This window comes from Eumetopias jubatus, unplaced genomic scaffold (assembly GCF_037043125.1).
Source record: "Eumetopias jubatus isolate StellerSeaLion01/CBP00866 unplaced genomic scaffold, mEumJub1_p1.0 scaffold_1, whole genome shotgun sequence".
Taxonomy (NCBI): Eukaryota; Metazoa; Chordata; class Mammalia; order Carnivora; family Otariidae; genus Eumetopias; species Eumetopias jubatus.
In genome coordinates, this window is record NW_028274807.1 from 16,378,174 (window position 1) to 16,393,655 (window position 15,482).

The window sequence follows — 15,482 nt, forward strand, 5'->3', positions numbered from 1 at the left end:
ATTGGCGCTTGTGCGCGGTTCCCTCCGGAAGTTCAGATCCAGCCGCCTGGAAGAAATTGGCTGTCAGTTTTCCCCACTCTGGTGTAATTATGGGGTTGTTTAAATGTTTCGGAAGCATGAGTACCTGGTGGTGGTCAGAGTATTGGAATCTCCTGGATGGGTTACCTTACTCACATTACATCTAAAGGCTGGCTAGGAGGGTAAAATTTACATTTCACGCAGTTCTAATTCTGCCCAATAGCCTTCTAAATGTTGAGTACGTAAATTGTCTTGAACTAACCTTGCCCACGGAAGGTAAAATTTTCAAACATTTACTGTGTGTCCGTTAAAAATATGTAAGGGCCCAGTCCCCTGTGAAGTGAATTAAATGAACATAGGCTCGCTACCCTAGGGTTTAGTCTTCTACAGAAGACACAATAATAGCTTGGGAAAAAAAAGATGCAAGCGCCAGTAGAAACATAGGCAAGGAATATGAACAGGTAATTCACAATAAAAAGACAATTGGTCATAAGAGATAGGAAGAAATGTTCCTCATTAGTAATCAGATAAAGGTAGATTAAGTGGCATCCTAACCGTTCAAACTGGCCAGAGTAGCAAGGGTTACATTTAACTCTTTTGCTCTTTACTGCTGATAGAATTTTTTAAGCTTTCTTCACTCAGCACACACGCATTTTTTTTTCTATTCTAAAACGCAGCCTTAGGGACATTGTACCACTTGCTTCCTCTGCCTAGAATGCTGCTCCCCATGATCTTCTGTGGTTGCTATTTTATTGTAATTCTGTTCACACCTTAAAAGTTACTTTCTCACAGAGAAATTGGGCAATCTAGGTTACATAGCCACCTGATCATTCACGTCACTTTATTTTTTGTCACTACGCAGCAAATTATCACTAATATTTTCCCCTTATATTTACCTATATATTTCTTCCCCCCCCCCAGCCCCCATACATACACAGAAACATGCAAATGTAAGCTCTTAGAGAGATGGGATATCTTTGTCTTGGTCGTGGCTATCTCTAGCATCCAGAAGTGTCTGGAACATAGTAAATGCTCAATAAATACTTATTGAAGGATAATCATTAGAAATGAAGAATTTTGCAAGAATGTTCATAGTAGCCTTACTCATTTTAGCCAGAAACTAGAAACAACCCACATTTTGAACAAAAGAATAGGAAAACTGTGGTATAGTCATAAAATGGGATTCTAAGCAATAAAAAGAAACTGTAAGGCACAAGCACATGGATCAATCTTAAAATATTATAGTGAAAGAAGACTTATACAAAAGTACCTACTATATAATTCCATGCATATGAACAGGCAAAACTAATTATGGCAGGAAAAAATCAGAACAGTGGTTGCCTCTTGGGAGTTCAGGTGGGGACTAACTGGGAAGGAGCATGAAGGAACTTTCTAGGATGCTAATAATGTTCTAATCTTAATAGGATTTGAGCTACACAGGTGTATGCATTTATCAAAACTCAGCAAATGTACATTCAAGATGTGCATTTCATTTTTACCTCAAAATAAAAAATCAAACATTTAATCTTAATGTTATGCATGCTGAAGTACTTAGGGAGAAGTATGCTAATGTCTGCAATTGCTTTGAAATGCATCAAAACAGATGGATTGATGAATAGATTAGACATATGACAAAGTTGGTAGAATAAAATGTTACGATAGTGTCTAGAATCATGATAGCACCAGTTTCTTAACCTCAGCACTATGGACAGTATAAACCAGCAAATTCTTTGTTGTAGATGGATGTCTTCAGCATTGTAGAAAGTTGAGCAGCATCCCTAGACCCTATCCATTAGATGCCAGAAGCACCCTTCCAGTTGTGACAACTCAAAATGTCTTCAGATATTACCAAATGTCCCCTGAGGAGCAAAATCGCCCCCTTTTTTTCTTCCCTGAGGGTCATTCCACTATTTCACTGTAAAATTCTCTCAACTTTACTGCATGCTTGAAATCTCTCATAAAAATTGGAAAAAGGGGGCACCTGGGTGGTTCAGTTGGTTAAGTGTCTGCCTTCAGTTAAGGTCATGATCCCAGGGTCGTGGGCTCCAGCTCCACATCGGGTTCCCTGCTCAGCAGGGAGCCTGCTTCTCCCTCTGCCTGCCGCTTCCCCAGCTTGTGCTCTCTTTCTCTCTCAAATAAATAAATAAAATCTTAGAAAAAAGTTGGAGAAAAACAAAGATTAAAAACATTGAAAAATGCCCACAAAGCATCAAGTCAAAGATGCAGCTATGAAAACGTATGTACTAAACTTATTTTCATTAAAAAAAGTTCAAGTTATTGATAAATTATACCAATGAATATGTTCACAAAAAATCTTGAGATTTCTAAAATGAATATGTAACATAAAGAAAAAAGTGCATTACCTATATTTAGATTGTGAAGGAAAAATCTAAATTACTCTCATGGTGGAGTCGCCTTCAAACTGTCCTTTTATTATCAGTGACAGATTTCTATTAAATAACACAGTATTTCCTAAAGTCGCCACGACCACCATCCAGGCTCACCCCTCCCTAATGCCTTGCTATTTAGGGGCCAGAAGCATCCCTCTTGTGTGGGAAGATATCAGAAACCCAGAATAGGGAACCCCACTCCTACCTATTGAATCCCAAGCTACACACAACCGAACGATTCCTACGCATGTTTGAATTTGAGGAGCGTTACTTTAATGGACCATTCCTTGGCCCAGGAAACACTGCCGTCTAATACTTCTCCGTAACCCTGGCAGCAGCTGGGAAATGCCAATAGGGTGGAATTTGAACTTTGCGGCTGAGAAGCCCATAGCATTGCCAAGAATTCCAGCCGTTGAGCACCTGCCAGGACCAAACAGCCAGGACCAACGGGCTTCCGGGACCTCTGGCCCTGAGCGCGCGCATGCGCCAAACGGAGAGGGCGTTGTCTCACTTCCCTATGCCGCCTCGCTGGAGTGGTTTGTAGGCTTCGGATTGCCTAGCACTGGACCTCTGAGGCTCCCTCCGGATGAGACCTGAGCTATCCGCGCAGCCATAAAATCCAGGGTTTCAGCACCGAGGGGGTCCGTGGCTCCAGGTGAGTCTTCGGTCTACTGCTGCCCAAGTGAAACGGGAATTTCCTGCCCAAATGAAACGGGAATTTCCAGAGGCCCGTTTCCGACTCCGGGAACTTGGCGACGTCGCGGCCCCGCCTCCCCGCGCGCTACACACTGCTCATTGGTTAGAGCCGGCTGTTCCTGACCCCGCCCGCAGTCGGGACCCTCCCTTCCCACGCTCACCACCATCCCTAGGCCCAGGCAGTTGTTAGGGGCGATGGCGCCTGCGCACGAGGTTTCGGTAGTGGCCTTCTGCAACTTGCCGGGGGTCAGGGCTTGTGCCTCCTGGACCCGCTCTCCTCTGTAAAATAAAAATCTGCGAGGAAAAAAAAAATGGTTCCACTTAGGAAACTCGGTTTTCATTCTACGTTCGTACAGAATTCACTGAAATCTTGAGTCCAAAAATTCTTTTCAAGGGTTTGGTTTCTTTGCATTGAAATCTTATCTACGAAAATAATTGGACAAGTAAATAATATACCTGTAGCATCACTCCCATAGTTGTTCGCACACGGGTGGCTTGGCCCCAAACTTCTTTGCTGGCTCCATTTCATCTTCCAGACCCCCGAACTCAGTAGGACTTTCTCCCAATTTCACTCACTCAGTAAGTGACAAAACAAACATGCCTTTAAATATATGTTGGTTACTCCCAAAATACATCTCCAGCCGGATACCTCATAAACTGCATAATTGTACATCCAGCTGTCTCCTAAACATCTCTATTGAGTAGGTGTCTTAATAGGCACTTCATTACATAGTATTTCTAAAACTAGGCTTCCAGTGTCCACCATCTTCCCTACCTAAATGCCAAATCCATCCTTCCAGTCTCTTAATGCCTTGGATTCCTCTTACATATCACATATAATTTGTCAGTAAATCCTGTTGGTTCTACTCTCTATATGTCCAGAACTCGAAAGTTGTGCACCACCTGGACTTCCACATCCTAATCCAAGCCACTGTCATCTCTCCCCGAGTCATTGTAGTACCTCCCTGGTCTTTCACGTTTCATCCTCATTCCCCTGCACATTTCACAGCATCAGATATGGGCCTCCCCATAAGTAAGTCAGACCCCTGCAATGGCCTTCCATATCAGACAGAATAAAATCTGAAGTCCTGGCCATGCCCTCTGAGTCCTAATATAAACTGCCCCACATTTCCTCTCTAATCTTGTCTCCAAAAATCTTGCTCCAGGCTTAGTCAGCTCCAGTACCTAGTCTAGCACTTCCCTTCCACAAGGCCTTTGAACTTGCTGTGTTCCTCTTGCCTAGAAAACACATTTTTTGTTGTGATTTTTGAGATTTTTTGGTTTTTTTTCATTGTTATAGTCTTAGTGCCAAGGACAATACTTGACACACAATAGGTGCTCAAGACACATTTGTGGATGAATGATGAATAACAACAGCAACCACTTTTATAGTATTTACTCTGTTGCCAGGCACTGTTTGAAACACCTTCCACACATCATTTAATCCTCACAGCAACCTTATCATTCCCATTTTGGAGATGGGGAGACTGAGGCACAGAGAAAGTAAGCCACCTGCCTAAGGTCACACAGTTTTTAAGTGCATGTTGGCAGTCTAAGTAGCAGAGCACATATTTAAACCACTATGATGAAAATACAAAATAAATTCACTTCCTCTAATAACCATCTAATAATATCTAATAACTATCTAACCTCAACTTTAAAAAAATACTAGAAAAGATATTAATGGAATTCCAATGAGTTCAGGGATTTTGAATACTTACATGAATATTTTGTTTAATAACAGTAAATGCATCAGTTAGGATGTCAAATGAAAGTAGGATATAAAATTATATGAAGTGACTGGTTAGTAAAGAAAACATAGATATACACTCAACTTTGAAATTTTAAAGAGACTGCTTAATGAAGGGACTGTTTATACAGAGGTGTGGCCAGGCATTACTGCCCCTAGGCCCGGACGATTTCCTGGAGCTGAGGAAGAAGGGCTGCCCTTCTTCCTTCCACCACAAAAGCTGTGGTCTTAGGGCGTCATGGCCATTGTCAGAATGCCACCAAAACAAGAAAAGTGTGGTGAAGAAACACCCTGGCTTCTTTCTCCTCCCATCCTTCCCCTTCCTGCCAGAGCATTAGCTGAAACTAACCACAAGAAAGAAGAGTGGGGTGGTATAGGCTGCGGAGGTCAGTTTTTCAGCCTAGAGCAGGGAAAAGAAGGACCAAGAATGTGTTTAGGGGACAAACAAGAAGTAACTAGCAGAAAATGGTCCAAATAATGAGCCCCTGAATTAGGCCTTTGTAGTCAAGGTTGTGAGGAAGGGACAGGCTCAGGTCTATACTGTTTTTCTTGTGCTTTCCTGCTTTACAGACCTTTCTTCTCTCCCCACTATGCTCCCTTCTCCACTTGTCTAAGTCTTAGCCTATCTTTAAGGCTCAAGTCAGGGTCACCTGACTGGCTCAGTTGGAAAAGCATGGAACTCTTGATCTCAGGGTCGTGAGTTCAAGCTCCACATTGGGTGTAGAGATTACTTAAGTAAATAAAACTTAAAAAAAAATTGGAGAAAAGGTTCGACTCAGATCCTGTCTCCTTCCTTAAATCTTTCCTGATAGCCCATTTCATTGATCATGTACTCCTCTTAAACCCCACAATAATGCCTATACTAGTCATTTAACACTTAGCCTTTTTTGTCTGCATTGTTCTATATCTTACTAGATAATATGTACTGATCCTCAAACTAAATAGAAAGCTCCAGAAAGGAATGAAGGATGAAGCTCTAAATATAGTATTTATTAAATAAACATTTACCCAAAGATGAGAAGGACTTCCATGAAGACGCCATTAACCAAGATAATGGTGTTTGATTTCACAGAGTAAATTCTCTTTGAGAAGGTAAGCCATATTTCCTTTGGAGCAATGGGACTGAGTTCTGTTTTTCTTTTCAGATGTGTAACTCCTTTTTTTCTGAATTCAGAAGCACTACATACTAATTCTAAAACTTCAAACAATATAGAAGCATACAAATTAGTCCTTCCCTTCTTCCTTCTACCCACATTTAACAAACTAATTTGGTGAATTCTCTTTCTGACTTTTTTCATGTATGTGTAATGATATAACAATGGATAATATCATACCTATTTATATTCTTCTACAATCTCCTTTTTTTAGGTAATTGTATTATGAATATCAGTGTTAATATATATATTTTGATGGTCTCATAATATTCTGTTTAGATATATATTAACTAATCTATTGTTGAACATTTAGGTCATGTCTGATTTTTTTATTATAGATAATAAGCAGTGAACATCCTTATAAACACCTTTTTTATATACTGTCTGATTTTTTCCTTAGATCAGCTTCATAGAATTAAATCAGCTTTCCTTATACCAACTTTTTCTTCTATAACAATTACCAGATGTTAACCATCTTTGTGTGTGTGTGTGTGTGTGTGTGTGTTTGCACATGCATACTAATTCAATAAGTTAAAAATATTGTGTAGGGGGGACTTCCACTTTTGGAACAACAGAGTAGATGTGTCTTTCCTAATTTGTCCAGCTAAGTACAACGAAGGATCCCGGACACTATTTATAAAACAAACACAAAAGACTCTGAAAAGTGAAGGGGAATGCAGACCAACTAGGGACCTTGGGACCCAAGAAAGGACACAGTGGTGACTTTCTTGGTTATTCTTTTTTGCCGCAAATATCTGAGACTTGATTAAAGAAGCAGCAACCCAGAAAAACCAAGGGTACAGACCAAACAAGTTGTAAAACCTCAAAAAACCCTGCTCTCTAGCTAAAGTACCAAGAAATGTGCAGCTGAGCAAGATGGAAAACATTTAGATAATAAATGCTCTATACCAGGCAAATACTAAAGAAAATACTGTGGCCTCTCCCCTACCACACCAGCAAAGGGAGCCTAGATTCCAACTTCACTGAGCTGTAATAAGTACTTCAATGCCCACTCCTTGTCAGGATGTATCAAAAAAATCTGATTAGGGATCTAGGACTTTCCTCTCTGCCTGGTGATAATGAGGACCTTACCAGAGTTTAGTGTCAGACCCATGTCAGACCACATGGGGAGCCTGTACTTCCACTCTGATGCAGCAATAACAAGGCATCCCTCCTTCACCCTGCTGGAATGATGTCCAAGAAGTCTGGTGGGGAGTCCAACTTTCACCAACACCTAGCGTTAGCAAAGTGGCCCGTCAACATGGTGTTAATGGAGGCCACATGGGTAACAGTAAGGAGGCTTTCCCACCCCTCCTGGGCATAAGCCCCCCTTTTTTCTCCCTTCTGAAGCAGGATGTCAAAAAAAGTATCAGAAAAAGTATGCTAAAATGGAAGATTTGAGTAATATTCAGAGTCTTAGAATACCTAAAATGTCCAGATTTCAATAAAAAAAATCAATCATACCAAAAACAAGGAAAATCTCAAACTACATGAAAAAGATGATAAAATAGATGCCGATTCCAGGATGACAGAGATGGTAGTGTTATCTGACAAAGATTTTATTTTTTAATTTTATTTTTAAGTAATCACTACACCCAGTGTGGGCCTTGAACTCATGACCCTGAGATCAGGAGTTGCCTGCTTCCTACTGAGCCAGCCAGGTGCCCCTGACAAAGATTTTAAAACACATATCGTAGAGGCACCTGTCTGGCTCAGTCAGAGGAGCATGTGATTCTTGCTTACACATTGGGTGTAGAGATTACTTAAATAAATAAAACTTATAAAAAAATACCTATCTTAAAAAATTTTCAGTGAGCAATTATAAACATACTTCAAGCAAATAAAAAAAAACGGGTCCCAGTAAAGAAATAGAGGATGTGAAGAAGAATCAAATGGAAATGATAGAACTGAAAATGCAATAACCAAAATTAAAAACACAGAAGATAGACTCAACAACAGAAGAAAGGGGACAGAGGAAAGGATCGGTTAACTGGAAGATACAATAGAAATTATCCAGTCTGAACAGTGGAGAGAAATAGAGCAAAAATAAATGAACAGAGTTTTAAGAACGTATGGGACTATAACAAAAGATCTAACATGTCATTCCAGAAGGAGAAAGAGGGGGGAGGGCAGAGCTGAAAAAAGTACTTGAAGAAATGATGGTTGAAATTTTCCCAAATTTGTCAAAAGGCATAAACAGATTCAAGAAATTAAATGAATGTCAAGCACAAAAAAACTCAAAGAAATTCATATAGAGACACATCATAGTTAACCCTATGAAAACTACAGAGAAAGAAAAGATCTTGAAGGCAAGCAAGAAATGAACCTTTGCTATAAGGTTCAAATAAGAGAGTATTTCTCATCAGAAACTATGGGGCCAAAATGAAGAGGAATGATATTTTTCAAGTGCTGAAAATAAAGAATTAACAACCCAGAATGTCATATCCAGTGAAAATATCGTTAGGAATGAAGGGGAAATCAAGACTTTCTAAACTTTTATTTTATTTATTTATTTATTTTTGAGAGACAGAGCAAGCACAAGCAGGGGAGGGGCAGAGGGAAAAGCAGACTCCCCACTGAGCAGAAGCCCAATGCAATACCCAGTCCAGGACCTTGGGATCATGACCTTATCCAAAGGCAGACGCTTAACTGACTGAGCCACCCAGATGCCCCAAGAAATTCTAACATGAAGGAAGATTAAGAGAATTTGTCACCAGCAGACCTACCCTAAAAAAAAAAATGGCTCAAGGAAGTTCTTAAAATGGAAAAGAAACAATAAAGAAATTATCATGGAAGAAATACAGAGAAAGCAAAGGTATGGGCAAATAAAATGGACTTCCCTTCTCTTCTGTCTTCTTAATTATATTTGATGGCTGAAGCAAAAATTTTAACACTCTTGTGGTTCTAAATATATATAGAAGAAAATTTTAAGATCACTCTATTACAAATGCAGGAAGGTAAAGGTACATAAAGTTTCTATATGTCACTCAAACTGTTTAAATAAGACACTGGGAGACTGTGATGTTTTATATACATGTGTGTAGAGTAACCACTAAAAGAGCTATAAAAAGAAATACATGCAGAAACGTTACAGATTAACCAAAATGTGGAATTCCAAAATATTTTCTACCTGCAAAAGGCAGGGAAAAGAAAACAAAGAAATGGAAAACATAGAAAAAAACAAAATGAAATAGGTACTTAAGACCAAACATATCAATAATCGTGTTAAATGTAAGTTTTCTAAATACAGTAATTAAAAGACAGAGATTGCCCCCCTACATACACAAACACAGAATTACCTGTTCTGAAATATCAATAGTGCCAAGATTGAGAAATCCTAAACTGGAGTCTAGTTAAGTCTAGACTCTAGACTTTAAACAAATTCATGTTTTCTACTGCACATTACACTGCTGCTTTCTAGGGTACCTGGTGCTATTTCCTGAGCCTTCCCGAAGTTCTGCAGCTCCCCTACCCACCTGACCAAGCAGTTAATAGAGGGAAGGAAGCTGAAATATAAGTTAGTTATAATTCATTTACCCCTTTTCACCTTCCAAACTTTTGTTGATAGCTTTTGTTATTTCCTTTCCCTTTGTCTTTGAGAATTTATCCTTTTATTCTCATTTTAGTGGGGTCACAGAGAAAGGGAAATATTTATACAAGTGCTCAGCCTCCATGTTTTATCAGAAGTCCCTACACTTTTTCTTGCAAATGAAATTAATTAAAAAAAAAATCCTATTTGATTAGCATCTTGGTGAACTTTATAACCCTGGAATGGTGAAGACTTTTCTAGCAAAGATTCAAAGTCCAGAAGCTTTGAAAGCAGAAATTGATGAATATGCCTACTTAAAAACTCATGAATGGTACACACAGACAAAAAAACACCATAAAAAGACTATGTATTAAGAATTTTTTTAAAGAGTTTGCAGGGGGCAGGGAACCTGGGTGGCTCAGTCCATTGGGTATCTGCCTTCAGCTCAGGTCATGGTCTCAGGGTCCTGGGATCAAGCTCCGAGTTGGGCTCCCTGCTCAGTGGGGAGTCTGCTTCTCCCTCTCCCTCTCCCTCTCCCCCCTCCCCCATCCGACTCATGTGCCCTCCCTCTCTCTCAAATAAATAAATAAATAAATATATAAATAAAATCTTTTGAAAAATTAATAAAAATAAAAGGTGAGGGGACTATGTAAAAACTTACATTTCAGTATGGCAACTTTTGGAAGGCAACCTGGCAATATCTACCAAAATCTAAAATGTTATACTTATTGACCCAACAAGCCACCTCTACAAACTTATCCTTGAGAATACAGTATTAACAGTTTGCCAAACTGTATCTATAAAAAGAACTTCTATTAAAGAAATGTTCATAATAGCAAAAGTATGGAAACAACCCAAGTGCCCATCAATAGGCAAAGAATGCAATAAATTATGACATATCAACAAGATTCAGTATGACAGTCAACCACTAGAAAGAATGAGATAGATCACTATGTACTGACAGTGAATATGTCTTTGACATATATTTGGAGGGGAAGAAGTGGAGAAAAAAGATATGTTTATATGATCCCATGGATACATTTTGATTATGTATCTCACTCTTTACATATACTTAAACATTATACCACCATATATTTTCCATTTATGTATGTCTCTAATTCCTAAAATATTTTCTGTTTCTGTAACACCAAAACTCTTCACCTTGGATGGGAGATTTAGGCAGGTAGGGGAAGAAATCACCAGCTGAAGCTATATCTTCATTTTTTAACCTTCTACCACTTGAATTTTATAACCTAGTACTTTTTTTTTTTTAATGTTAACAGAGGGTACTTGAGCTGTGACGTTGTTAGCTTATTTTCTCTTCTTCACATTCTTCTGCTTTTTAAAAACTAATAAACACTAATATTAAGAGAAAAATATTAACCATCCACAAAACTAACTCTGTTACTTATTCTGTTCATTCTAGGTTTCCAAAGTAACCAGTCATATAGCCTCTCTCCTGGCTATATCATTGATAGGGCTTTTGACTATGTAATTAGTTTACTTAAGTGAAATTGTTCACTGTGGTAGCTCAAGATTCCAGGTCAACTATCCAGACACAGAGGAATTTGATGCCTGGTTATTATTAGAGTTTTATGGCTTTCACTGGGTTGGCCCATAGTTTGGATCCTTAGTATATTACATCTGTTTAAATTTCACATTTTATGAAGAAATCAAACACACTTTCAATAAGGACCTATATTGATCTATTGAATTCTCCCAAAATTGCATTTGTAAATTCTCTTATCCTTACCTCCTTAGAAATTTACAGATATCCAAAAATGATTGAGATTGAACAGGCAGAGGCCCAGCTCTCTGAGTTAGACCTGCTAGCCAGTATGTTCCCTGGTGAGAACGAGCTCATTGTGAATGACCAGCTGGCTTTAGCAGAACTGAAAGATTGTATTGAAAAGAGGACGATGGAGGGACGATCTTCGAAAGTTTACTTTACTGTCAATGTGAACCTGGATGTATCTGAGGAAGCAATGGTAATTCAGTTTGCTTTTTGAAGAACTGAAAGCCTGTCAAGAATTAAAACACCACTTAGGGCATTTTCTTCTTCTATTTTTTTAATCAGGTGATGTTTTCTCTGGCTTGTATTCTTCCCTTTAAATACCCTGAAGTTCTGCCTGAAATTACTGTCAGGTATGTTACAGGAATTGGCCAACATCAAAGGTTAAAATTAACCTGAGAATAAAAGCAATGCTTAAGTTTTCTATTCTAAAAAATTGATTTAATTTTTATATTCCATATCTTTTCCATCAGATCAGTATCACTTAGTAGATCCCAGCAGACTCAGCTAAACACAGATCTGACCGAATACCTGCAAAAGAATTGTCTCGGAGATGTCTGTATATTGAATGCCACAGAATGGGTTAGAGAACATGCTTCTGGCTATATCAGCAGAGACACCACACCTTCCCCTGCTCCAGGAAGTACATTCCAGCCAGTTGATCTCATTCTCACAAGACTGTGGATCTACAGCCATCACATCTACAGCAAGTGTAAAAGAAAGAATATTCTAGAGTGGGCAAAGGAGCTTTCCCTATCTGGATTTAGCATGCCAGGGAAACCTGGTGTTGTTTGTGTGGAAGGCCCACAAAGTGCCTGTGAAGAATTCTGGTCAAGGTTTGCTTTCACAAATGTTGTATGCTGTGTCAATAATTTTAGTAGTAAACAAGATACTAGAGATGTGGAAATTAGTATGTCCCTGGGGTTGTACCTTCGGGGATCCTCAAGTCAGTGGATAAAACAGAACTCACATATGATCAGCGTCACCCCCTTCCCTGACATGGTGCACATAGATGTTCTGTATATAGCTGTTTAATTGAGCCCTGTCCAAGATGTTATGATCCCCTCCATTTCCATGGATCGGATTCTTCTTAGTGATGTGATAAGCTGTGCGTACCCTGTGAAACAAACGGGTTTCTAATCTTCTCATTTCTGTACTGACATCCTGAATAAGTTTCTAAGAAGTCCCTTTGGGAGTTTGAGATACAGTAATTTCCACATTTCTAAAATGTTGATATGAGGCAGTAGCAATAAATGAGTTTGGAGATAGGATCATGACCAGCATCATATTGAATTAAAATAAATCCCTGTGAGATAAAAGTAAATTTCTTTACTTCTGGGAAAAGGCATTGAAAAGTCTGTTTTATAACTTCTATTTTCAATGCTCTAGAAGACAAAACACATTTTCAAAATGTCTACTTTGAAAATTTCTTTTCAGACTCAGAAAATTAAACTGGAAGAGAATTTTAATTCGCCATCGAGAAGACATTCCTTTTGATGGTACAAATGACAAAATAGAAAGACAAAGAAAATTTTCAGGTTTTGAAGAAAAAGTGTTCAATGTTAATGGAGCCAGAGGAAACCATATGGACTTTGGTCAGCTGTATCAGTTTTTAAATGCCAAAGGATGTGCGGATGTTTTCCAGATGTTCTTTGGTGTGGAAGGACAGTGACTGGGCAAAGGAGTATTGAAAGAGTTTTGTCACTGTTGGCCTTTTGATTTTTCCCCCAATCTTTCTTGAAAGATGAAGTAATTTGGGGTGCCTGCCTGGGTGGCTTAGTCGGTTAAGCATCTGACTTTGGCTCAGGTCATAATCTCCGGGTCCTGGGATGGCGCACTGCTGTCAGGCTTCTGCTCTCTCTGTCCCTCCCCCCACTCGTGCTCTCTTTCAATCTCTCCCTCTCAAATGAATAAATAAAATCTTTTAAAAATAAATAAATTTAAAAAATAAAAATGTATTTAAGATATCAAAAGAGAGAAGAAGAAGTCAGATGGTCCTGCCTGCACTGTATACTGTAAAAGACACAATAAAAGCTATAAGAGGGGAGGGGTGCCTGGGTGGCTCAGTCATTAAGCATCTGCCTTTGGCTCAGGTCATGATCCCAGGGTCCTGGGATCGAGCCCCGCATCAGGCTCTCTGCTCTTTGGGAAGCCTGCTTCTCCCTCTCCCACTCCCCCTGCTTGTGTTCCCTCTCTCACTATGTCTCTGTCAAATAAATAAAATCTTAAAAAAAAAAAAAAAGCTATAAGAGGGGAGCCTGAGTGGCTCAGTCTGTTAAGCGTCCAACTCTTGATTGTGGCTCAGGTCATAGTCTCACGGTGGGATCCCGTCTCAGCGCGCTCTGAGCTTGGCAACAAGTCTGCTTGGGATTCCCTCTCTCCCTTTCCATCTGTCCCTCCTCTCTCTCTCAGATAAATAAATCTAAAAAAAAAAACTATAAGAAACTGTAGTTAAGGGCCCCCTGGGTGGCTCAGTCTGTTAAGCATCTGCCTTCAGCTCAGGTCATGATCCCAAGGTCCTGGTATCAAGCCCCACATCTCCTTCTGCCCACACCCCCCCAGCTTGTGTTCTCTCTTGCTCACTCTCAAATAAAATGTTTAAAAAAAGGAAAAGAAACTAGTTGAATGTTAGGAAACATAGCTTTCGGGCGCCTGGGTGGCTCAGTTGGTTAGGCAACTGCCTTCGGCTCAGGTCATGATCCCGGAGTCCCGGGATCGAGTCCCGCATCGGGCTCCCTGCTCAGCAGCGAGTCTGCTTCTCCCTCTGACCTTCTCCCCTCTCATGCTGTTTCTCTCTCTCTCTCTCTCTCTCTTCCTTTAAAAAAAAAAAGGAAACATAGCTTTCTTAGATTATTACCAATGATTACATATTTGATATATAAACATCCCTGTTAGGTAAAATTGACCAGTATGATTGCACATACATTTATTCCACAATGACAATCTGTCAATGTATTAATTTGATATATATCTTGAACTGTAATCATCTACAAAGAAATAATAATAAATTCTGAAAAGAAACTATTAGTCCCAAATCAAACTATGGTTAAAAATTAAAAGGATTATTAGAAAACAAAAGTATGGGCAGGAAACAGTGGCCATATGTCCACTTTTATTTGTAAAAGTAATTCCTGTATAAACTTTTTTTTAAAGATTTTATTTATTTGAGAGAGAGAGCGAGAGCGCGCGCGCGCCCGCGCGCGCGCGTGCACCAGCAGGGGGGAGGGGCAGAGGGAGAGGCCGACTCCCTGCTGAGCAGGGAGCCCAATGTGGGACTCCAGGATCATGACCGGAGTCAAAGGCAGATGCTTAACCAACTGAGCCACCCAGGTGCCCCAAACACATCTTAAGTAAAATTTTTAAAAATATTGTAAATTGGGGGCGCCTGGGTGGCTCAGTCGTTGGGCGTCTGCCTTCGGCTCAGGTCATGATCCGGGGTCCTGGGATCGAGCCCCGCATTGGGCTCCCTGCTCAGCGGGAGGCCTGCTTCTCTCTCCTCCACTCTCCCTGTCTGTGTTCCCTCTTGCTGTGTCTCTCTGTGTCAAATAAATAAAATCTTTAAATATGTATATATTGTAAATTGTAAAATTAATCCCATAAATCCAAACTAGTTGAACTTGGACTAACAAAGTCAAAAGCCACTGTTGTCATTTGCACATTAATTTGATAAACTGAATTTTAAAACAAAATTGCATCTGCTGTTCAGAACTGATGATCACTTTGAGCACTAATATAAAAACTGTTACACAGGTTGTTGTTTTTTTTTTTAGAAAGCTATATAATAAGATATTAGAGAAACCCAACAGAATATATCGTTTGTGGACCTCCATAAAGACTGCAAGGCAGCTACGAGTTTATGGCATTTAAGGACTGATGCTCTTGGTACTTCCCTACCCCCTGCCACGATTACAACTATTTAGAACCATCTGAGCCCATAAAAATTCCGCAAAGGGGCACTGTGAGCCTTCTTCTGGTTAAGCACAATTTAGCAATCTGCTCCCATCAGGACGGGGGAGGGATGTAGGCCTTAATATCTTTTGCCATCCCCCCTCCCCCCCAATCAAAGGCAGAACCCTTCAAGGAGCAGAGCAGCGATAGGGAAGATTTCGGCTCAGCATGAAAGGGGAGTGACCGGCTACCTGCTGACACCAGC

The 15,482-nt window shown here is 39.8% G+C and overlaps 1 protein-coding gene across 2 annotated transcripts; it reads left to right on the forward strand.

Annotated features, from left to right (window-relative positions):
• The first annotated feature begins 2,895 nt into the window (after nucleotides 1–2,895).
• On the forward strand, nucleotides 2,896–15,078 carry RWDD2B (RWD domain containing 2B). Of its 2 annotated transcripts, XM_028116662.2 has the most exons (6): nucleotides 2,896–3,063; nucleotides 5,770–5,946; nucleotides 11,299–11,525; nucleotides 11,615–11,682; nucleotides 11,803–12,165; nucleotides 12,767–15,078. In XM_028116662.2, the coding sequence occupies exons 3-6, from the start codon at nucleotides 11,319–11,321 to the stop codon at nucleotides 12,999–13,001; spliced, it is 873 nt and encodes a 290-aa protein (XP_027972463.1). In that variant the 5' UTR covers nucleotides 2,896–3,063; nucleotides 5,770–5,946; nucleotides 11,299–11,318; the 3' UTR covers nucleotides 13,002–15,078. The 2 variants fall into 2 exon arrangements, with proteins under 2 accessions (XP_027972463.1, XP_087880254.1); XM_088024128.1 differs by lacking the exons at nucleotides 2,896–3,063; nucleotides 5,770–5,946 and adding an exon at nucleotides 8,494–8,823.
• The last annotated feature ends 404 nt before the right edge of the window (nucleotides 15,079–15,482 follow it).